Source organism: Haematobia irritans, chromosome 4 (genome assembly GCF_050003625.1).
Source record: "Haematobia irritans isolate KBUSLIRL chromosome 4, ASM5000362v1, whole genome shotgun sequence".
NCBI lineage: Eukaryota > Metazoa > Arthropoda > Insecta > Diptera > Muscidae > Haematobia > Haematobia irritans.
In genome coordinates, this window is record NC_134400.1 from 116,816,590 (window position 1) to 116,840,297 (window position 23,708).

A 23,708-nucleotide genomic window follows, 5' to 3' on the forward strand; every position below is an offset into this window, starting at 1 on the left:
TTATTATGTGAAAATAGGTACCCGATTTTCATTATGTGGCCACCCTCTACGACCTTCCCCCGAACATAAACAAATACAATTCGGATTAACTTTCGAAATTTATCAACACCAAATATATATTTCTATCTGTGTGTTGAAATACCCCTTCCTAAAATTAAATACTGATTATGCTTTTGTTTTCCATAATGCACACAATCAGCTAGCTAGCTATATGGTATATGTATCTATACAATTTTCTCCTTTGCTACTGAACCGATTTCCATTACAATAAGCCTGGTATTCGGAGCGCTTGATTTCTCTGCTCCCCAACCCAGAATAGAGTCAATCAGACTGTAATCAGATGGGCGTTGGTGTTATTTTTGCTTGTCTTGAAACCATACAAAAACACAAAACAGAAAATAGATTGTCCCAGCAAAAATCCAAATAGCTTTCATTTAACATTCGGAAGCTGTTGACGAGCGTGGAACGCGATTATCAATTATAAACGCCGCAATATGTCAAGTTTGGGACGTTTGCGTTTAATAACCTTCGATGTAACCAACACCCTGTTGCAGTTTCGTTCGAGTCCTGGTAAACAATACGGTGAAATTGGAGCACTTTTTGGCGTTCGTTGTAACAACAATGATTTGGTTACAAATTTTAGAGCAAATTGGTGTGTGTGTGTGTGTGTGTGTGTGTGTTTTTGTGATTCTATTTTCAATGATTTGTGTAAACAAGAATTAATATTATGCACATAAAGAACAAATACTTTCCTGGTGAACGAAATTTTAAACAAACACAATTCCGCTTTCTCATAAAGTATTGAGAGCAATTATACATGAATTTATGACAGACGATTTAACGATTGTCTCTAAAATTTTATATTTGTTTTCAAAGAAAATTTAGTCCCTCGCAAAAGAAAAATCATCTTTCCGAATGAATTTTAAAACCATCACACATATCTTCACAGAAAACAAAAGTCCCTTCATAAACGGATGTCTATGTGTGTTGCATAAAATTGATTTTGTTTTAGTTTATTATACACTGAAAAAAAAGCATACCCGGTTCCAAAGATTTTGTCTTTACTTTAAAAAATGTGGCATTGATTCCGAGCCAAAGAAGCGGAGAATACAAGTAAGGATACTTTTAAGACACAATTCTCTTTTAAAATCGGGTTTTGTGTACTTGCTTCTAGGAAGCAAATTTTAATTTTTCGCTTTTTCAGCTTCAAAGTCCTTTAAAAACAAGTTAACGACGACTTTATTTTCCAAATTAAGACTCGACTTCCAGTAGAAATTATACTATGTTTGAAGTAAAAAACATCTTTAAAATAAAGTGTTGAAAAACATGTTCTATATTTGAAAGATTTTTTGCTTTGTAGTCAAGATGCAAAAAGACAAAAAATGTAAAGACAATTTCATTAAATTTAAAGAATTTTTCTGAATTATTAAAGTCAAGTTGACCTTAGCCCAAACATTTGTTCTTTCATGTTATGATACCAATTTTTAAGTCAAATCGCTTAATTATAAGGACAATACGACTTCATTGAAAAGTTTGTCGACCTTTGGTCAAGGAAAGAAACTTTATACTAGAGAAATGCGTCTTCTATGCTAAGCAAAATTTGCATTCGTATTTTAAAGACATGAAATTTTTGACCTCACGACAATATTTCGTTCAGTGTACCCTGCGCCACACTGTGGAACAGGGTACTATAAGTTAGTGCATATGTTTGCAACACCCAGAAGGAGACGAGATATACACATGGTGTCTTTGGCAATAATGCTCAGGGTGGGTCCCTGAGTCGATCTAGCCATGTCCGTCTGTCTGTCCGTCCGTCCATCCGTCGGTCTGTGAACACATTTTTGTGATCAAAGTCTAGGTCGCAATTTAAGTCCAATCGCCTTCAAATTTGGCACATGTTCCTAATTTGGGTCAGAATAGAACCCTATTGATTTTGGAAGAAATGGGTTCAGATTTAGATATAGCTCTTTCGCCCGATATGCACTAATATGGACCCAGCAGCCATAGTTGTATACCGATTTGCTTGAAATTTTGTACAATTAGTAGTGCAGTTAATTGTGCAAAATTTGATTGAAATCGGTTCAGATTTAGATATAGCTCCCATATATATCTTTCGCCCGATATCGACTAATATGGTCCTAAAAGTATACCGATCGTCTTAGAATTGAGTCTTTTTAGCGATGTCCGTCTGTCTGTCTGTCTGTCTGTCTGTCTGTCCGTCCGTCTGTCTGTTCATGTATTTTTGTGCGCAACGTACAGGTCGCAGTTAAAATCCGATCGTCTTCAAATTTGGCATGGGGTCGTTTTTTGGGACAAAGACAATCACTATTAATTTTGGAAAAAATCGGTTCAGATTTAGATATAGCTGTCATATATATTTATCCCCGATCTGGTCATAATTGGCGTGTTTATCAACCGATGTTCTTCAAATTCAGTACATCCGAATACTTTATGAGTCTCGAAAAACTTTCAAAATATCAGCCAAATCGGTTCAGATTTAGATATAGCTCCCATATATATCTTTCGTCCGATTTAGACTCATATGGCAACAGAGGCCAAATTTTACTACCGATTTTTGTGAAATTTTGCACAGAGAGTAGAATTGATTGGTAAATTTGATGGAAATCGGTTCAGATTTATATACAGCTCTCATATATATCTTTCGTCCGATTTGCACTTATATGCCCTCAAAAGCCAGTGTTTTACCCTGACTTGCTTCAAATTTTGCACGAGAGGTACGTTTAACGTTGTCGTTATGTGTGCCAAATTTGGTTAAAATCGTTTCAGATTTAGATATAGCTCCCATATATAGCTTTCGCCCGATTTACACTCCTATGACGCCAGAGGCCAAATGTTTACTCCGAGTTACGTGGAATTTTGCACAGGGAGTAGAATGAATATTATAAATATGCGTACCGAATTTAGTTGAAATTGGTTCGGATTTAGATATAGCTTCCATATATATCTGTCGTCCGATTTACAGATATGACCACCGTAGATCAAAATTTTCCTCAGATTAACTTAAAATTGTGCACAGGAAATGGAAATAACATTGTTACTATGAATGCCAAATTTAGTTGAAATTGGTTCAGATTTTGATATATTTGTCATATATATCTTTCTTCCGATACGAACTTATATGGCCCCAGAGGTCAAAATTTCACGTCGATTTACTTGAAGTTTTGTACAGAGAGTAGGACTAACATTCATGCAACACATGCCAAATTTGGTTGAAATCGGTTCAGATTTAGATATAACTCCCATATATATCTTTCGCCCGATTTAGATTAATATGACCACGGAGGCCAAAGTTTAATTTCGAAAATTTTGAAGTTTTGCACTGAGCGTTCAATTAAAATTTTAGCAATGTGTGCCAAATTTGATCAAAGTCGGCTCAGAATTAGACAAAGCCCCCATATTTATGTTCTTCCGATTTTAGCAAATATAGCCAAAATACCCACATGTTCACTGTTAAGTTGAAAACTCGCAAAAATGATTCAAATTTACCTATACTCTAATTAGTATATATCGACCTATAAATCATAAATGCAGATTTGCTAAATTTTATGCAATTTAAATTTTTTAATTATATATAGACCCCATATAAACCGTTCCCCAGATTTGAACTCCGGAGCCTCTTGGAGGAGCAAAATTCATCGGATCCGGTTGAAATTTGCAACGTGGTGTTAGTATAAGGCCACTAATAACCATGCCAAAATTGGTCCATATCGGTCTATAGTTTTATATAGCCGATCCCCAATCACACAGAAATTGGTCCATATCGGTTCATAATCGTGGTTGCCACTCGAGCAAAAAATATTCTACCAAAATTTTATTTTTATAGAAAACATTGTCAAAATGTTATTTCTATAGAAAATTTTGTCAACATTTTATTTCTATAGTAAATTTCGCCAAAATTTTATTTCTATAGAAAATTTTGACAAAATTTTATTTCTATAGAAACTTTAAACTTAATTAAAGGGTGATACGGTCAAAATTTGGTCAAGGGAAAACGCGTGTAAATCGGTGAAATCGTTTATTTAAAAAATCAAATTAAATTTCTGTTTCAAGTTAAATTAGTATAAAATTCAGGAAAAATATTCAGTTAGGCTTTCGCTTTTCCAAATTCGAATTGCCGGGCCTCACGCTTGACCTGCCATCAGATTTTGTACAGCCACCTTGTCCACCTTCTTCGCCGCAGAAAGCCAGTTTGCCTTGAACTGCTGCTCGTCCTTAGCAATTTTTTTGGTCTTCTTTAGGTTCCGCTTGACAAAAGCCCAGTATTTCTCAATTGGACAGAGCTCTGGCGTGTTGGGTGGGTTCTTGTCCTTGGTAACCACCTGCACCTTGTTGGCGGCGTTCCACTCCATGGCCTTTTTACCATAATGGCAAGATACCAAATCCGGCCAAAACAGTACGGAACAGCCGTGTTTCTTCAGGAAAGGCATCAGACGTTTATTCAAACACTCTTTCACGTAAATTTCTAGGTTGACAGTCCCGGAAGCTATGAAAATGCTGCTTTTCAAGCCACAGGTACAGATGGCTTGCCAAACCAGATATTTCTTTGCGAACTTTGACAGTTTTATGTGCTTGAAAATATCTGCTACCTTTCCCCTTCCTTTTGCCGTATAAAACTCCTGTCCCGGAAGCTGCTTGTAGTCGGCTTTGACGTAGGTTTCGTCGTCCATTACCACGCAGTCAAACTTCGTCAGCATCGTCGTGTACAGCCTCCGGGATCGCGCTTTGGCCGTCGTATTTTGTTTATCATCGCGATTTGGAGTCACTACCTTCTTGTAAGTCGATAGTCCGGCTCGTTTTTTGGCTCGATGCATGGTTGTAGACGATACACCCAGCCTATTTGCGGCATCTCGGAGAGAGATGTTAGGGTTTCGCTTGAAACTACCGGCAACTCTCTTTGTCGTCTCAGCGGCTTCCGGTTTTCGATTTCCCCCCGATCCAGACTTCCTGGCTGTCGACAAACGTTCCCCAAACACTTTAATTACATTTGTAACGGTTGATTTGGCAATTTTTAGCGATTTTGCCAGCTTTGCGTGCGAGTAGCTCGGATTTTCGCGATGCGCGAGCAAAATTTTGATACGCTGCTCTTCTTGCTTGGACGGCATTTTGACAACTGAAGAGTTAATTCCAAAATCAAAATATAGAGCAACATTCTACACACACACACCTTCAAAATGAGGGGTGTTCAGGTTTTAAATGCAAAATTGAAAGAAATACGTCAAGTTTATATTGACCAAATTTTGACCATATCACCCTTTAGATGGCGTCGCTAGTATTAAATGCATATTATTTTTTATATAGTACCATTAAATGCATATGATTTTTTATATATAAACGTCTGCTGCCTTTCCTGAAGAAACACGGTTGTTCCGTACTGTTTTGGCCGGATTTGGCATCTTGCCATTACGGTAAAAAGGCCATGGAGTGGTACGCCGCCAACAACGTGCGGCGTACCACTTGTCCTTGGTGGTTCCCAAGGACAAGAACCCTCCCAACACGCCAGAGCTCCGCCCAATTGAGAAATACTGGGCTATTGTCAAGCGGAACCTAAAGAAGACCAAAAAAACTGCTAAGGACGAGCAGCAGTTCAAGGCAAACTGGCTTTCTGCGGCGAAGAAGGTGGACAAGGTGGCTGTACAAAATCTGATGGCAGGTGTCAAGCGTGAGGCCCAGCAATTCGGATTTGGAAAAGCGAAAGCCTAACTGAATATTTTTCCTGAATTTTATACTAATTGAACTTGAAAAAGAAATTTAATTTGATTTTTTAAATAAACGATTTCACCGATTTACACGCGTTTTCCCTTGACCAAATTTTGACCGTATCACCCTTTATGTGTCAGACCGGGGACTCATCAGCCAACCTGTTATATTTTATAATTGTTTATGACTTTTAATACATTCTAACGCTTGTCTGAAACGTTTGATCTAAAATATTAGCATTTTTTCGACAAAATTTAAATAATTTGTACAATTTTATTAATGTTTACTCTGTTGTTAATCTATTTGAAACAAAAATAGTAAACATTATGTTAGTTATTATGAGCATTAGCGTAGCTAGACAATTTTCCTAGGGGGGGCTATAGCCCCCTAGCTAAAAATTTATAGACTGAACTTATAGGCTCAATTATTGTTTTATTTCATAAAAAAGAATACAAAAATAGACATCAAAATAATATATAATAAAGCAACTAAAAGTAGTTCCACACTTTTCCCAGCAAAAAAATTGGGATTTATTTTAAAGGCACAACTGTCCTCACAAAGAAGTTAATTATATTAACTACACAGGAAGTTTTTTACTTCAGTTTTTTTCATATTTTAATGCGTAATTTTTGTTTTCTTTTTTCAAATAGTTAAAAAAAAGAGTAAGAATAAATAAAATGGTAAAAATTATTCAAATTTTGCCACAAAAATGCTAATCCATTATAGAAAAATCGATAATTTTTGAAAATATTCAAACAAACGTTAGAATGCATTAAAAATCATAACAAAATATAAAAATTATTATAAATTAATGTTTCTTGAATCTCGAGGTCTTTATAAATATTTATATAATTCTAACAAAAGTTCGACCAAAAATCAAATAAAAAACGAATAAATAAAAATTATATATTTGGGAAAATATCACACAACGATAAAGATCACGCCGCAAGAAGTGATGCAAATTTATTGCAACTGCTGTTGAAACGGTGGACATTCGTTCTATGACGAGTTCCTATTATATTCATCGCTTCTCCGCCAATTTTGCACCACTTCCGGACCCAAAAAGAACATTTTCACTTCTTTTTTGGCGATGCTTTTTTTTGCAGCATTATTAAGATATTAATTTATGAAAGAATAGTTTTAATACCAATTACTATTTTTTAATTAAGATGACTAAACCAGACTAAACAATATAATAAAGGAGCTTTACAGCCTGTTTCTGTAGGTCGAATGAGCTCTGTCGATCGACTAAAATGGAAACAAACAGCTGAATTTATAACCAAAAAACCGCTGTTTCTATGCATTTCAGTCGATCGATTGAACTCGTTCGACATACAGAAACAGGCTGTTAGTTATTCAACTAAACCATAAGCTCAATCACAGCTCTGTTTCATAAATATCAGACTTCAAACATTGCCATCGGCAACTGCTACCACAACCCAAGTAATTCGATTGTGCATGAAAGTCTTTAGCGGAACTTTGTGCGGTTGTATATACTTGCTTATTTTTTATAAAAATGTAAAATCGTAAATAGGTTTTCAAATTCTGGGGGGGGGGCTAATTTTTTTCTGGGGGGGTCTAAGCCCCCTCCCCAGAGGCCTTCCTACGCTTATGATTATGAGTATGAACAAGTATATAAAGCAGTAAATTCGGCCGGGCCGAATCTTAAATACCCACCACCATGAATCAAATATAATAGTTTACTTTGAAAACTCTTCATCGTAGTGGGTTACTTGATAATATATAGAATTATAGGGGGTTTGATGACAAATCTTCTCCCAAGCAAGACAGTTCCCAAAGACAAACTTTAAAGATCCTACCTATGACAACCAGATCAGATTCTGGATTTATGAGAACAAATTTTGTTTGAGTCTTAGAGAAATTATAAACATATCGTGTATATGATGAAAGTACTTGATTTTAAATCTTAAATCTGTAGATTTTTTCCGTCATTATTCAAATTAATACGACGAGTACAATCTGGAAATTTTACTTTCAGTTTGAAGCAATTTTCATGATCAGTGCGCCTGCTATACCATGAAAGAAGTGTTTTTCTTTTTGAGAAACGAAATTTTAGACAAGCAAAGTTTTCTTTTGACACAAATTTTAGAGACAATCGTTGAATAAACGAAAATACTTTATAAGAAAATGAAATTTCGTTTGTCTAAAATTTCATTATAGATTTCTAATTTCCAGCAAATTGGATAAAAACTACGGATTCTAGAAGTCCAAGAAATAAAGCCGGGAGATCGATCTATATTGGGCTATACCAGAACATAGACCGATAGACACCATTTGCTACGCACATATTTGTGATCTTAAAATACCTTCAGATTTTCAATTTCAAACAATTCGGCTAGAAAATATAGTCTCTAGACGCCCAAGAAGTAAAAATCGAGAGATCAGTTTATATGGGGGTTATACCAAAAAATGGACCGATATACCTCAATTTCGGCGCACTTATTTGTGGTCCAAAAATACCTCTAGATTTCGAATTTCAGACAAATCGGGTAATAAATACAGTTTATAGAAGCCCAAGAATTTCAGGCAAATCGGATGGTAAATATAGTTTCTAGAAGCCCAAGAAGTAAAATCGGGAGATCGGTCTATATGGGGGCTATACCATAACATGGACCGATGGGCACCATTTTCGGCACACCTTTTTATGGTCCTCAAATACCTCTATATTTCCAATTTCAGGCCAATTGGATAAAAACTACGGTTTTTATAGGCCCAAGACCCAAATCGGGAGGTTGGTTTATATTGGGGCTATATCAAAACATGGACCGATACGGACCATTTTCGACACACCTCCTTATGCTCCCAAAATACCTCTAGATGTTCAATTTCATACAAATCGGATAGAAAATACTGTTTTTAGACGCGTAAGAAGCACAATCGGGAGATCGGTCTATATGGGGGCTATACCAAAACATGGACCGAAACGGACCATTTTCGACACACCTCTTTATAGTCCCACAATACCTCTAGATTTCCAATTTCAGGCAAATCGGATGGTAAGTATAGTTTCTAGAAGCCCAAGAAGCAAAATCGGGAGATCGGTCTATATGGGGGCTATATCAAAACATGGACCGATACGGACCATTTTCGACACATATCTTTATGGTCCTAAAATACCTCTAGATTTTCAATTTCAGACAAATCGGAGAGAAAACACTGTTTCTAGACGCCTAAGAAGCAAAATCGGGAGATCGGTCTATATGGAGGCTATACCAAAACATGGACCGATACGGACTATTTTCGACACACCTCTTTATGGTCCCAAAATACCTCTAGGTTTCCAATTTCAGGCAAATTTGATAAAAACTACGGTGTTTATAGGCCCAAGACCCCAAATCGGGAGGTCGGTTTATATGGGGACTATATCAAAACTTGGACCGATATAGCCCATCTTCGAACTTGACCTGCCTGCAAACAAAACACGAACCTGTGCCAAATTTCGGGACGATAGCGCCATTATTGAAGGCTGTAGCGTGATTACAACAGACAGACAGACAGACAGACGGACATGCTTATATCGTCTTAGAATTTCTCCCTGATCAAGAATATATATACTTTATATAGTCGGAAATCGATATTTCGATGTGTTACAAACGGAATGACAAACTTATTATACCCCCGTCACCATTTTATGGTGGTGGGTATAAAAATTTAATGACTTCCTGTGTTGTTAAAATAAAGAACATCTTGGGGAGAACATTTTGGAAGTGTTTTTAAAGCTGTGTCTTTAGAACAAATTCCAAAATTGTTTGCTGGGACCCTGTACAAATATTATTATTATTATTTTTATACCCACCACCATAGAATGGTGACGGGGGTATAATAAGTTTGTCATTCCGTTTGTAACACATCGAAATATCGATTTCCGACTATATAAAGTATATATATTCTTGATCAGGGAGAAATTCTGAGACGATATAACGATGTCCGTCTGTCCGTCTGTCTGTCTGTCTGTCTGTCTGTTGTAATCACGCTACAGTCTTCAATAATGAAGCAATCGTGCTGAAATTTTGCACAAACTCGTCTTTTGTATGCAGGCAGGTCAAGTTCGAAGATGGGCCATATCGGTCCAGGTTTTGATATAGTCCCCATATAAACCCACCTCCCGATTTGGGGTCTTGGGCTTATAGAAATCGTAGTTTTTACCCAATTTGCCTGAAATTTGAAATCTGGAGGTATTTTATGACCATAAAGAGGTGTGTCAAAAATGGTGAGTATCGGTCCATGTTTTGGTATAGCCCCCATATAGACCGATCTCCCGATTTTACTTCTTGGGCTTCTAGAAACCGCAGTTTTTATTCAATTTACCTGAAATTTGAAATCTAGAGGTATTGTAGGACCACAAATACGTGTCCCAAAAATTGTGAGTATCGGTCCATATTTTGGTACAGTCCCCATATAGACCGATCTCCCGATTTTACTTCTTGGGCTTATAGAAACCGCAGTTTTTATTCAATTTACCTGAAATTGGAAATCTAGAGGTATTTTAGGACCATAAAGAGGTGTGCCGAAAATGGTGATTATCGGTCCATATTTTGGTATAGCCCCCATATAGACCGATTTCCCGATTTTACTTCTTAGGCTTCTAGAATCCGAAGTTTTTATCCTATTTGCCTGAAATTGGAAATCTAGAGGTATTTTCGCGTCATAAAGAGGTGTGCCGAAAACGGTGAGTATCGGTCCATATTTTAATATAGCCCCCATAAGAACGATCTCCCGATTTAACTCCTTGGGTTTCTAGAAACCGTAGTTTTTATCTGATTTTCATGTAATTGTAAATATTCTGGTATTTTAGGCTCACAAAAACGTGTATCGGATTAAGTTTTTATCGGTGCATTTGGTAATGCCTCCATATAGACCGACTTCACTTCTTGAGGGTGTAGGAGGTGCACTGATCATGAAAATCGCTTGAAACTCAATGTAAAATTTCCAGATTTTACTTCTACAGATTTAAGATTTCAAATCATGACGTTATTTTATAATTTTCTTGCACACTTACAAGTGATGTTAATGATTCCTCTAAAACTCAAACAAAAATGGTTCTTATAAATCCAGAATCTGATATAGTCCTCATAGGTGAAATCTTTAAATTTATCTTCGGGAAGTGTCCTCAAGTCAAGCCCTCCTGAAATTTCAAAGGAAATCCTAATATTTGGTTCATGGTGGTGGGTATTTAAGATTCGGCCCGGTCGAACTTAGTGCTGTATATACTTGTTCTTTTTCATCGAATCATATAGTTCTTTATGGAGAACCATTCACAAGTACATTATTTATTAAGAGTGAACAGTTTTTTTATTTCCATTTAAACATCATTTTGATTGCAAAATTTGTCTAAATTGATCGTATTTAGAGAGACAAACACTCAAACAATGAAACATATATGAGCCCTCATAAAAAAAGTTGGTTCCAGTTTTGCCAGGTGAGTTTGGAATCTTCCCCCAAATCTTAAGAAAAAACCCCCCAATTGTTGTAGATATTTTTCAAAAATCCCAAAAAAAAAATTTGGAATATTAAAATATTCAAAAATTCAATTTTACAAAAAATATAATAATACAATATTTATATCAATTTAAAAGGCAGCCAATTTAAAAAACAGCCAAAGCCAACCTGGCCAACACTGCACTGAAAAAAATATTGACCTAATATGGAAGATTATGCAACTTAAATTTTAGGACTCGAAATTTACGCAATGCTAAAGACAAATTCTTTAAAATAATGACATTTTAATTTAAAAAAAAAGTTTATAATCCTTGCTTCAAAAATTTTTTTCATTAAATTTAGGACACAAATCTTGAAATTTTGCGTCCCTCTGTTGAAGTTGTAGATGTTTGAAGTAAGGCAAATGTTCCTTAAAATAAAGAAAAACATTTTTAATTGAAAGAAATTGTCTTTAACTCAACTGACATATTGAATTTTTAAATTTAAGATAAAAAAGCTTCAAATATAGGCTTAGACTTATTTTAAGGATTTGCATCTTTGGTTTAAAGTTTTTTTAGCATTAAGAAAACAGTTTTTACTTTGAAGTACTTGGCGTAATTTGGATTTTGAAAGTGAAATTTGTTTGTACATGAATACCTTTATTAATATATCGCAAACTGAGAATAAAAATTCGGCGAATGAGATATGTAGCCAATTTAAATGTTATCGATCTTAGATTTAAAGCCAGGGAGGTCCGTAATTTAAAGAAGCCGTATCTTTGGCTCGGAATCAATACCAAAATCCTGAAAGAAATGTCAAAATCTTTGGATCCAAGTAATTTTTTTTTTTTTTGAGTGTGGTTAGATCATAATTTGCACTGTTGCCTGGGTATATGGTGGGAATCCAAATTATGAAATTTTTGAAAATTCTTTCTATTACAGGCAGAAGATGAATCGTTGGTATCCTAATTTCGGACGGAATTCTGCTCTTATGGAATGGCATCAATGGTGGAAAGAATTAATATCAAGTTAGTATCCAAACAATGTTTCCAAACATTTTTTAGGCAACGCTTTTCGATTTTTTTTCCATTCTCATCCAATTGTCGGCTTCCTAAGCCGGGTTAAATATTCACATTTAAATGTCTTACAAAAAACACATTTTTTTTAATAAAAATTTCATCCGTTTTTCAGATACATTTGCAGACAGTGGATCCCCAATACCTGTAGAAAAAATTGAAAAATTTACCAGACATTTGCTAGATGTTTACAAGACCTCATCGTGTTGGCAGCATTGTAATGGATGTGTGGATCTCTTAAACTACTTACGAATGCAGCAGCAATTGGGCGCCAGAGAAAATCCAAAGAAAAGTTATCCATTCGTGATGGGTGTCATTGCGAACTTTGATCCACGGCTTCCAAACTTATTGGGAAATATGAAAATTGATCATTTTTTTGAATTTACACTGAACTCGTATGATTGCAAAGTGGAAAAGCCGAACAAAGAAATTTTTGATATGGCGATTGAAGCATCGAATCTTAAAAATCTCAAACCTGAACAATGTTTACATATAGGAGATGGCCCTACTACCGATTATATGGCAGCAAAATCTGCTGGTTGGAATGCTGCTTTGGTTCATGAAAAAAATGCCGATTATTTGGAGAAGAAATATGGCGATGATAATATCGATGCGAATTTCGTTTTTGCCAGTTTATATGACTTTCATAAAAAATTAGCTAGTAACAGTATAAAATGGTAATTAAAAATTGCATGTATTTCATTTCAAATGCAATTTGTTTAATTCATCTTCAAACCCGGACTATATTTTGATAGTGAAATATTGTAAACGATTTATGAACCCCTACCGAAAGAACTTTTATAGTAGACAGTAAAAATCTACTAAAACAGCAAAATGTATGCTGAAAAAAAGTTTCACGGAACGTAGGGACCGTCGTCTGGTGAAAGCAGGTTACCTCATTTCTATATATCTATTCAGAGAGCACATTGTTCACCTTCTTGAAAATTCGATCTAAGTTATACGATTTGCTTAAAAATTTCAGCAGAGTTTGGGGTGATCTCTAGATGAAGATTCGCCACTTCATTTTTATACCCTTCACCACTACTGTGGTACAGGGTATAATAAGTTTGTGCATTTGTATGTAACGCCAAGAAGGAAAAGTCCGAGACCCATCGTTTAGTATACCGATCGTCTTAGAATTAAATTCTGAGTCGATTTAGCGATGTCCGTCTGTCTGTCTGTCTGTCTGTCTGTCTGTCTGTCCGTCTGTCTGTCTGTCTGTTGATGTATTTTTGTGTGCAAAGTACAGCTCGCAGTTTTAGTCCGATTGTCCTAAAATTTGGTACAGGGTCCTGTTTCAGCTCAAAGACGATCCCTATTGATTTTGGAAAAAATCGGTTCAGATTTAGATATAGCTGTCATATATATTTTTCACCGATCTGGTCATAATTGGCGTATATATCAACCGATCTTCCTCAAATTCCGTACATCAGAATATTTTATGAGTCTCGAAAAACTTGCAAAATATCAGCCAAATCGGTTCAGATTTAGATATAGCTCCCATATATAGCTTTCGCCCGATTTACACTCATTTGCCCACAGAGGCCAAGTTTTTGCTCCGATTAAGTTGAAAATTTGCACAGGGAGTAGAATTAGCATTGTAGCTATGCGTGTCAAATTTGGTTGAAATTGGTTCAGATTTAGATATAGCTCCCATATATAGCTTTCGCCCGATTTACACTCAAATGACCACAGAGGCCAATTTTTTGCTCCGATTTACTTGAAATTTTGCACAGGGAGTATAATTAGTATTGTATCTATGCGTGCCAAATTTGGTTGAAATCGGTTCAGATTTAGATATAGCTCCCATATATAGCTTTCGACCGATTTACACTCATATGACCACAGAGGCCAATTTTTTGCTCCGATTTAGTTGAAATTTTGCACAGGGAGTAGAATTAGCATTGTAGCTATGCGTGCCAAATTTGGTTGAAATCGGTTCAGATTTAGAAATATCTCCCATATATAGCTTTCGCCCGATTTACACTCATATGACCGTAGAGGCCAATTTTTAACTCCGATTTAGTTGAAATTTTACACAGGGAGTAGAATTAGCATTGTAGCTATGCGTGCCAAATTTGGTTGAAATCGGTTCAGATTTAGATATAGCTCCCATATATATGTATTTCTGATTTCGACAAAAAAGGTCAAAATACCAACATTTTCCTTGTAAAATCGCCACTGCTTAGTCGAAAAGTTGTAAAAATGACTCTAATTTTCCTAAACTTCTAATGCATGTATATCGAGCGATAAATCATAAATAAACTTTTGCGAAGTTTTCTTAAAATTGCTCCAGATTTAAATGTTTCCCATATTTATTTTTTACTAACATTGTGTTCCACCCTAGTGCATTAGCCGACTTAAATTTTGAGTCTATAGATTTTGTAGAAGTCTATCAAATTCTGTCCAGATCGAGTGATATTTAAATGTATGTATTTGGGACAAACCTTTATATATAGCCCCAACACATATGACGGATGTGATATGGTATCGAAAATTTAGATCTACAAAGTGGTGCAGGGTATAATATAGTCGGCCCCGCCCGACTTTAGACTTTCCTTACTTGTTCTATATATGGACGGAGACCCTTGTACTACTAAAGGTTGAGTGATAAAGCTTCATCGATTTTTTCTTGAAATTTAAAATACATTCGTATGAAGTAAAATGACTATTAAAATTTGAAACAAATTTAATGTACCAAATTTACAAAAATGTTATTTTGAAGTTTTTGATCAAATTTTTGTGGTTAGTATGAAAATAATTTTTTTCTTCAAATGAATGAATGACCCTAATATCAGCGACAATTATTTCGGGGATGAAATAACACGAAGGAATTTTTTTCAAAATTTTATTTCTATTTTTCTGAAAATTCTATTTCTATAGAAAATGTTGGTCAAAATTTTATTTCTATAGAACATTTTCTGAAGAGTTAATTTTTATAGAAAATTTTATTTTTATAGAAAATTTTCTGATAATTTTATTTTTATAGAAAATTTTCTGATAATTTTATTTTTATAGAAAATTGTCTGAAAATTTTATTTTTATAGAAAATTTTGTTTTTTTTTAGAAAAATTTCAGAAAATTTTATTTTTATGGAAAATTTTAGTTCTAAAAAATTTTCTCAAAATTTTATTTCTATAGAAAATTTTCTGAAAATTTTATTTTTATAGAAAATTTTCTAAAACTATTAGTTTTAATTTTTAGTTTTATAGAAAATTTTCTGAAAATTTTTAGTTTTATAGAAATTTTTCTGAAAATTTTATTTTTATGCAAAATTTTCTTAAAATTTCATTTTTATAGAAAATTTTCTGAAAATTTAATTTTTATAGAAAATTTTTTGAAAATTTTATTTCTATAGAAATTTTTTTCCGAATATTATATTGTGCTAGAAAATTTTTTGAAAATTTTATTTTTATAGAAAATTTTCTGAAAATTTTATTGTTATAGAAAATTTTCTAAAAAATTTATTTAAAAAAAATTTCTGAAAAAAAAAATTTTATAGAAAATTTTATACAAAAATTTCTGAAAATGTTATTATACCCTGTTCCACAGTGTGGAATTATAGAAAATTTTATACAAAAATTTCTGAAAATGTTATTATACCCTGCGCCACACTGTGGAACAGGGTATTATAAGTTAGTGCATATGTTTGCAACACCCAGAAGGAGACGAGATAGACACATGGTGTCCGAATATTATATTGTGCTAGAAAATTTTTTGAAAATTTTATTTTTATAGAAAATTTTCTGAAAATTTTATTGTTATAGAAAATTTTCTAAAAAATTTATTTAAAAAAAATTTCTGAAAAAAAAATTTTTATAGAAAATTTTATACAAAAATTTCTGAAAATGTTATTATACCCTGTTCCACAGTGTGGAATTATAGAAAATTTTATACAAAAATTTCTGAAAATGTTATTATACCCTGCGCCACACTGTGGAACAGGGTATTATAAGTTAGTGCATATGTTTGCAACACCCAGAAGGAGACGAGATAGACACATGGTGTCTTTGCCAAAAATGCTCAGGGTGGGCTCGTGAGTCGATATAGCCATGTCCGTCTGTCCGTGAATACATTTTTGTAGTCAAAGTCTAGGTCGCAGTTTTAGTCCAATCGACTTCAAATTTGGCACAAGTATGTGTTTTGGCTCAGAATATATCTCTATTGATTTTGGAAGAAATCGGTTCCCATATATATCGTTCGCCCGATTTACACTCACATGACCACAGTGGCCAATCTTTTACTCCGATTTAATTGAAATTTTGCACAGGGAGTAGAATTGGCATTGTAGCTAGCGTGCCAAATTTGGTTGAAATCGGTTCAGATTTAGATATAGCTCCCATATATAGCTTTCGCCTGATTTACACTCATATGGCCACAGAAGTCAATTTTTTGCTCCGATTTAGTTGAAATTTTGCACAGGGAGTAGAATTAGCATTATAGCTATGCGTGCCAAATTTGGTTGAAATCTGTTCAGATTTAGATATAGCTCCCATATATAGCTTTCGCCCGATTTACACTCATATGACCACAGAGGCCAATCTTTTACTCTGATTTAATTGAAATTTTGCACAGGGAGTAGAATTAGCATTATATCTATGCGTGCCAAATTTTCTTGAAATCGGTTCAGATTTAGATATAGCACCCATGTATATGTTTTTCTGATTTCGACAAAAATGGTCAAAATACCAAAATTTTCCCTGTAAAATCGCCACTGCTTAGTCGAAAAGTTGTAAAAATGACTCTAATTTTTCTACACTTCTAATACATATATATCGAGCGATAAATTATAAATAAACTTTTGCGAAGTTTCCTTAAAATTGCTTCAGATTGAAATGTTTACCATATTTATACCCTTCACCACTACTGTGGTACAGGGTATAATAAGTTTGTGCATTTGTATGTAACGCCAAGAAATAGTGGTCATAGACCCATCTTTTAGTATACCGATCGGCCTAGAATTAAATTCTGAGTCGATTTAGCGATGTCCGTCTGTCTGTCTGTCTGTCTGTCTGTCTGCCTGTCTGTCCGTCCGTCTGTCTGTATATGTAATTTTGTGCACAAAGTACAGCTCGCAATTTAAGTCCGATCGTCCTCAAATTTGGCATAGGGCCGTTTCTTGGGACAGAGACATTCGCTATTGGTTTTGGAAAAAATCGGTTCAGATTTAGATATAGCTGCCATATATATTTATCCCCGATTTGGTCATAGTTAGCGTGTTTATAAACCGATTTTCTTGAAATACCGTACATCCAAATATTTTATGAATCTCGAAAATCTTGCAAAATATCAGCCAAATCGGTTCAGATTTAGATATAGCTCCCATATATATCTTTCGTCCGATTTAGACTCATATGACCACAGAGGCCAAAGTTTACAACCGATCTTCGTGAAATTTTGCACAGAGGGTAGAATTGACATTCTACCAATGCTTGGTAAATTTTATTGAAATCGGTTCAAATTTAGATATAGCTCCCATATATATCTTTCCTCCGATTTGAACTTATATGGCCTCAAAATCCAGGGGTTTGTCGTGATTTGCTTCAAATTTCGCACAAGGAGTGCGTTTAGTAGTATCGGTAATTGTGCCAAATTTGGTTGAAATCGGTTCAGATTTAGATATAGCTCCATATATATCTTTCGTCCGATTTGAACTTATATGGCCTCAAAAGCCAGAGTTTTGCCGTGATTTGGTTCAAATTTTGCACAAGGAGTACGTTTAATAGCATCATTAAGAATACCAAATACAAAATGCTTGGACGGCATTTTGACAACTGAAGAGTGAATTCCAAAATCAAAATAGGAGCAACATTCTACACACACCTTCACAATGAGGGGTATTCAGGTTTTTTAAATGCAAAATTGAAAGAAATACGTCAAGTTTATATTGACCAAATTGTTACCGTATCACCCTTTATGGCTCCCATATATATCTTCCGTCGTATTTGCACTCATATGACCAGGGGGGCCAAAGTTATACTGCCATTTACGTAAAATTCCGCATAGATAGCAGAATTATTATTCTAACTATACATGTCAAATTTAGTCAAAATCGGTTCAGATTATATATAGCTCCCATATATACGTACACCAGAGTTGGTGAAATATGGTAGACTGTTACACATTTTAGACCCATTTTCAATGGAAGTTTCCTCCAATTAACTGGACAGCGTTAGCCGATTTAAATATTAATTCTAAAGATTTTGTAGAAGTAAAAAAAATCTCCTTTATATAGCTTCCAGCAAATGTGAAGTAGTTGAGATGTAACACAAATTTTGGCCTACATAGGGGCGTTTTTTATTAACATTGGGTTTTTTATTAACATTGTGTTCCACCCTAGTGCATTAGCCGACTTAAATTTTGAGTCTATAGATTTTGTAGAAGTCTATCAAATTCTTTCCAGATCGAGTGATATTTAAATGTATGTATTTGGGACAAACCTTTATATATAGCCCCCAACACATTTGACGGATGTGATATGGTATCGAAAATTTAGATCTACAAAGTGGTGCAGGGTATAATATAGTCGGCCCCGCCCGACTTTGGACTTTCCTTACTTGTTTTTTACTAACATTGTGTTCCATCGTAGTGCATTAGCCGACTTAAATTTTGAGTCTATAGATTTTGTAGAAGTCCATCAAATTCTTTCCAGATCGAGTGATATTTAAATGTATGTTTTTGGTACAAACCTTTATATATAGCCCCCAACACATTTGACGGATGTGATATGGTATCGAAAATTTAGATCTACAAAGTGGTGCAGGGTATAATATAGTCGGCCCCGCCCGACTTTGGACTTTCCTTACTTGTTTTTTTTATAGAAAATTTTGTGAACATTTCATTTTTATATTATTTTTTATTTCTATAGACAATTTTTTGAAAATGTTATTTCTACGGAGAATTTTCTGAATATTTTATGTCTATAAAAAGTTTCTCAAAATTTTATTTTTTTTCGAATTTTTTTATCCTTCTATTTTCTCAAAATGTTATTTCTATAGATAATTTTCTAAAAAAAATCTGAAAATTTTATTTCTATAGAAAATTTTCTAAAATTATTAGTTTTATAGAAAATTTTCTGAAATTTTTAGTTTTATAGAAAATTTTCTGAAAATTTCATTTTTATAGAAAATTTTCTGAAAATTTCATTTTTATAGAAAATTTTCTGAAAATTTCATTTTTATAGAAAATTTTCTGAAAATTTCATTTTTATATATAAAAAAATTTATTTCTATAGAAAATGTTCTGAAAATTTTATTTTGATAGAAAATTTTTTGAAAATTTTATTTTTATAGAAAATTTTCTGTACATTTTATTGTTATAGAAAATATTCTGAAAATGTTATTGTTATAGAAAATTTTCTGAAAATTTTATTTAAGAAAATTCTGAAAAATATATACAAAATTTAATACAAAAATTTCTGAAAATGTTATTTTTATATTACTTTCTTTTTATAGAAAATTTTATTTTTATAGAAAATTTTGTGAACATTTCATTTTTATATTATTTTTTTATTACTATAGACAATTTTTTGAAAATGTTATTTCTACGGAGAATTTTCTGAATATTTTATGTCTATAAAAAGTTTCTCAAAATGTTATTTTTTTTCAAATAACTTTATTCTTTTATTTTCTCAAAATGTTATTGCTATAGATAATTTTCTCAAAATTTTCTTTCTATAGAAAATTACCTCTTATATGGAAAAGAATATTTAGCAAAATCTACGAAAACCAATCTACCAAACAGTAAAAATTCTACCATTTTTTGTTGAATTCTACCAACTGCAGCAATCCTGAAAATGAATCAATTAAACGCCTCTTGTATCAGTGTCCTGCTTTTGTGTGAAGCATATAACCTTAGATTATTGGCGCACCTGGAAATTTTAATATAAGCAATCTGCTAATGTTTTTGGAACAAAAGAATATAACAATGAACCCACCCGTAACAACTAGAAGTGCCTTTAGGTAATTTGTACTTTTAGTGGTATCACAATAGACTGTTAGACTATTCAGTTAGCCTAAGCCTACCTAGTTCCAAAGGTTAATTGATATCGGCTCATGCTTTGGTATAGTCCTAATATAAATTGATCTGTCGATTTTTGTCCTTGAATTTTCATTAAAATCGTGGCTTCGAAGCATTCGAAGCTTTGAAATCTAGTATTATTTTGTCACATGTATTAAATATGGTTTGAATCGGCCCATGTTCTTATATAGCCCATATATAGCTCGATTTTCCGATTTGAAGGCATAACAGTGCCCCTGTTCCATCCGATTTCGTTGAGATTTGAAATGTAGTCCATATTCTAATGTATAACTCGTTCTCTATATTTGACACCTTAAAATAATATCAAATTCAGAAATATAGGCTAATCGAAAAAAAAAATCTGGTTCCAAATCACAACAAATTCCAATTTTTAGACAATCCAGACGAAATCATTTTACATACATGCCAGCTCTGGCAAAAATGTGCGCACCGCTCCTAATGCCTGGTTTAAAAAATAGCTATAAGTGATATTAATTCTTTACTGGGTATTATTAATCATTGTTTTGTTTATCTACAAGTCTGATATCTTTAATTTCATACTTTAGCCATTTAGGAAAGTGTTATCTTACTCATTTAAAGGAAATAAATATTTTTTTTTACAGTTTTCCAAAAATTAAAGTGGCAAAAGGTATCACAACCACAGTATATATTTCACCTCAGTTGGTAAAGGTTAACAAACAGCGCAATTTTCGCAATTTCATGAGATATTTTCAATGTGTCTACTAAGAAATTTATTTAAGTGTACAGCGTGTACAGCAAGTGTATTTCCTTTTATATTTATTTCATAACAATTCTAATTAAAAAAAAGCCCAATTAACAAAATATTACGTGTGACTTGCGGGTTTAACATCTGTCAATAGAGTAGAATGCTTTTCGAATAGTTCTACAAGTGGATCCTTCGGTTTATTGTATTCTTTGTCAAATTGTACACCAACTGACCATAACGACTCCAAATCGTACGTTTCTCTGGTTTTGGGGGAAAATATGTGTAATGCGATATTACCCAAATCCATTGCCATCCAGTCCCGACTCTTTTCACCCTCAATCTTTGGTAGAATATCACCTTTCTGTCTCTTTATTTTATATAACCGTCGTACGAATTCAGCTGTTGCCAACATATGTCGGTAGCTTCTCCCACTACAAACCACCATATAGTCGACATATTTCAATTCTTTAGGCACGGAGCAAACAAATATATCCTCTGCATTTTCTCTGCGTAAAACATCGACCAAATCTTCTATATCGAATACACCATGAACGCCTCCTGTAAACAGACGAGATGGTAAAGTAAATGCGACCATAACGTAAATACTAGCATACTTTTTAAGTTCAGTCCCATGTAAGCATCATCGTACACCTCATGGGGATCGTCTTCTATCTGATAGCGTTCACGCTCCTCTACAACATCTAAAATTTCTGGTGATTCCTCTTCGCGGAAAACCTTAAATTTGTGGCTCATAGCTCCGGTAAGCGGTTTTGTGTCAGTCTTTTCTATATTCTGCTTTGACTCATCAGATGTTTTGCTGTCGGGTTTGGAAAATTCATGGTGAAAACTTCTCAAAACTGGTATACGTAGTCGTTTCTCATGTATTAAACGGAAAATTCTGTAATTTATCATTCTATTTTTTATTGGAAACTACTGTTATGAGTGTATGCTCGCCAGTGTTATGACTTAAACATATGTTTGCAACAAATGGCATTTTACACAAAGCGACATGCATACAGTTTGAACACATTCAAAGCGACTCTCGACGTTTCTTAAAAGGGGTCCAAATAAACACATGCATTGCTCCATTCGTGAGCGTCGTTCGTCAAGCAAGGTTGTGTTTTTTCAAGGCTGAGCTTCACGGAACTTGATCACTGCGGTTTTTCGAAATCAAGAAGATTGTGAAATTCTATCTATTTGGTTTCTCTTTTCTTTTTGATTTGGAAAAGAAAAATTGTTACCTATTATTGGCAAGGTGTATTTGCTGATTTTTGTTTATAGGCGGTAAAAATGCCGAATGGGACTGAGGCAAATGTCCCGCCAATTCCACCACCACCGGACATTGGGCGAAGATGTAGATCTAGAAGCCGGAATAAACTAGGAGGAAGAGAGGAAAGTCTGGACAAGCAAGGCACTAAGGTACCGAGATTAGAGGGTCGCCGTGATGTTAAAACATCTGGAGGTTCTCAGGTGAACCAATCGACCATGCTGACTAATTCTAGCCGTGTTTATGAATATGATGCAACAAGCGAAGGCCCCTTTTTAACGTTTTTAGAAACTTTTACGTCTGGCAACGAAAGAAAGCCGATTAACACCATGGCTGCGGCTAGATTCCTCAAAACGTTAAATATACCCAATATTCTGGAAATTGTTAAAGTTGGGTATGGAAGAGTGAAAGTTGTCTTCAAAGATGGTGCTTCGGCAAATAACTTCGTGAAGGATGCCCGTTTAAGTGAAGGTGGATATCAGGCCAGAATATTGGCTCACTTCGTGTCTATAGTAGGAGTTATTTATAATGTACCGGAAGAAATTTCCACAGAGGAGCTAAAAGAGGATTTAAAAACCAATGAGACAACGATTTTGGATATTATTCGAATGACTAGAAAAGAAAGAGGAGAGACCATAAATACAAGGAGAGTGAAGGTCATCTTCAAGGGGCGCAAATTGCCAGAGGTTATTGACTATAGTGGTGCAAAATTGAGGGTACACCATTTTATCCCCTTTGGTCAATGCTATCGGTGTTTCCGATTTAACCATTTTGCAGATCACTGCAAATCACCTGCTAATTGTCGTATTTGCTTCCAACGCCACGAAGTGGTTGACCCGAATAATTGCAGTAACCCGATCACATGCTCTAACTGTGGACTGGCGCACCCTTCCAATAGCCGCGACTGCCCTGCAAGGGAAAAGGCTTTTAGAATTAAAAAAATCATGGTCGTTGAGAATCTATCCATCCGAGAGGCAAGATCTAAATATTCTGCCATTTTTTCGAATAGGTTTGATATTTTGGATCAAAATCTTGATGTGGCTTTTCCCCCCATTCGGCACAAGCCGAACTTTAAGCCTTTCGCTAATAACAGCAATGTGAGCAACAATCTTGATGCAGCAAAAGATCTTCATAAACAATTTTCGTTTGCGCGAGTCGCCAAACTGAATATAAATAAGGAACGAGAGGAGGCTAACGCAAGAAGGACACAAAAAGAGCACCAGGCTGCTTTACAAGAAGGTGAGACGTATAAAGCTCCAAACGGTGTAGGTATTATTGCAGCGGAGAATTTGAAGACATCTGGTTTTGAGAGAGCTATAAATGAATTAGCTAAGAAATTAAATAATTACATTGTTGTGGGTGCAAATGGCTCCGGAGGAGACCATTTGAACTTCATTCAAGATCTTCATCAAGATATGAATCGCTTTTTTGCTACGCAAGACGTCGAGTTGATAAAAGCTGGG

At 34.4% G+C, this 23,708-nt stretch overlaps 2 protein-coding genes across 2 annotated transcripts; one reads left to right on the forward strand and one right to left on the reverse strand.

Annotated features, from left to right (window-relative positions):
* The first annotated feature begins 334 nt into the window (after positions 1 to 334).
* On the forward strand, positions 335 to 12,941 carry Reg-2 (Rhythmically expressed gene 2). Its single transcript, XM_075307441.1, has 3 exons — positions 335 to 652; positions 12,099 to 12,184; positions 12,348 to 12,941. Exons 1-3 carry the CDS (start codon positions 495 to 497, stop codon positions 12,911 to 12,913), a joined length of 810 nt encoding a protein of 269 aa, XP_075163556.1. The 5' UTR covers positions 335 to 494; the 3' UTR covers positions 12,914 to 12,941.
* Positions 12,942 to 21,002: 8,061 nt separating this feature from the next.
* RsfS312 (ribosomal silencing factor RsfS-like protein, 312) lies at positions 21,003 to 21,947 on the reverse strand. The gene is made up of 2 exons (XM_075305959.1): positions 21,593 to 21,947; positions 21,003 to 21,536 (listed from the first exon to the last, which is right to left on the reverse strand). The coding sequence occupies exons 1-2, from the start codon at positions 21,888 to 21,890 to the stop codon at positions 21,097 to 21,099; spliced, it is 738 nt and encodes a 245-aa protein (XP_075162074.1). The 5' UTR covers positions 21,891 to 21,947; the 3' UTR covers positions 21,003 to 21,096.
* Positions 21,948 to 23,708: the final 1,761 nt, after the last annotated feature.

Coding starts and splice junctions, on each gene's coding strand:
- Reg-2 (XM_075307441.1), top strand. CDS start 495: ATGTCAAGTTTGGGACGTTTGCGTTTAATAACCTTCGATGTAACCAAC. Junction 653..12,098: donor ACAAATTTTAGAGCAAATTG/GTGTGTGTGTGT, acceptor TTTCTATTACAG/GCAGAAGATGAATCGTTGGT. Junction 12,185..12,347: donor GTGGAAAGAATTAATATCAA/GTTAGTATCCAA, acceptor TCCGTTTTTCAG/ATACATTTGCAGACAGTGGA.
- RsfS312 (XM_075305959.1), bottom strand. CDS start 21,890: ATGATAAATTACAGAATTTTCCGTTTAATACATGAGAAACGACTACGT. Junction 21,537..21,592: donor CATGGGACTGAACTTAAAAA/GTATGCTAGTAT, acceptor GTCTGTTTACAG/GAGGCGTTCATGGTGTATTC.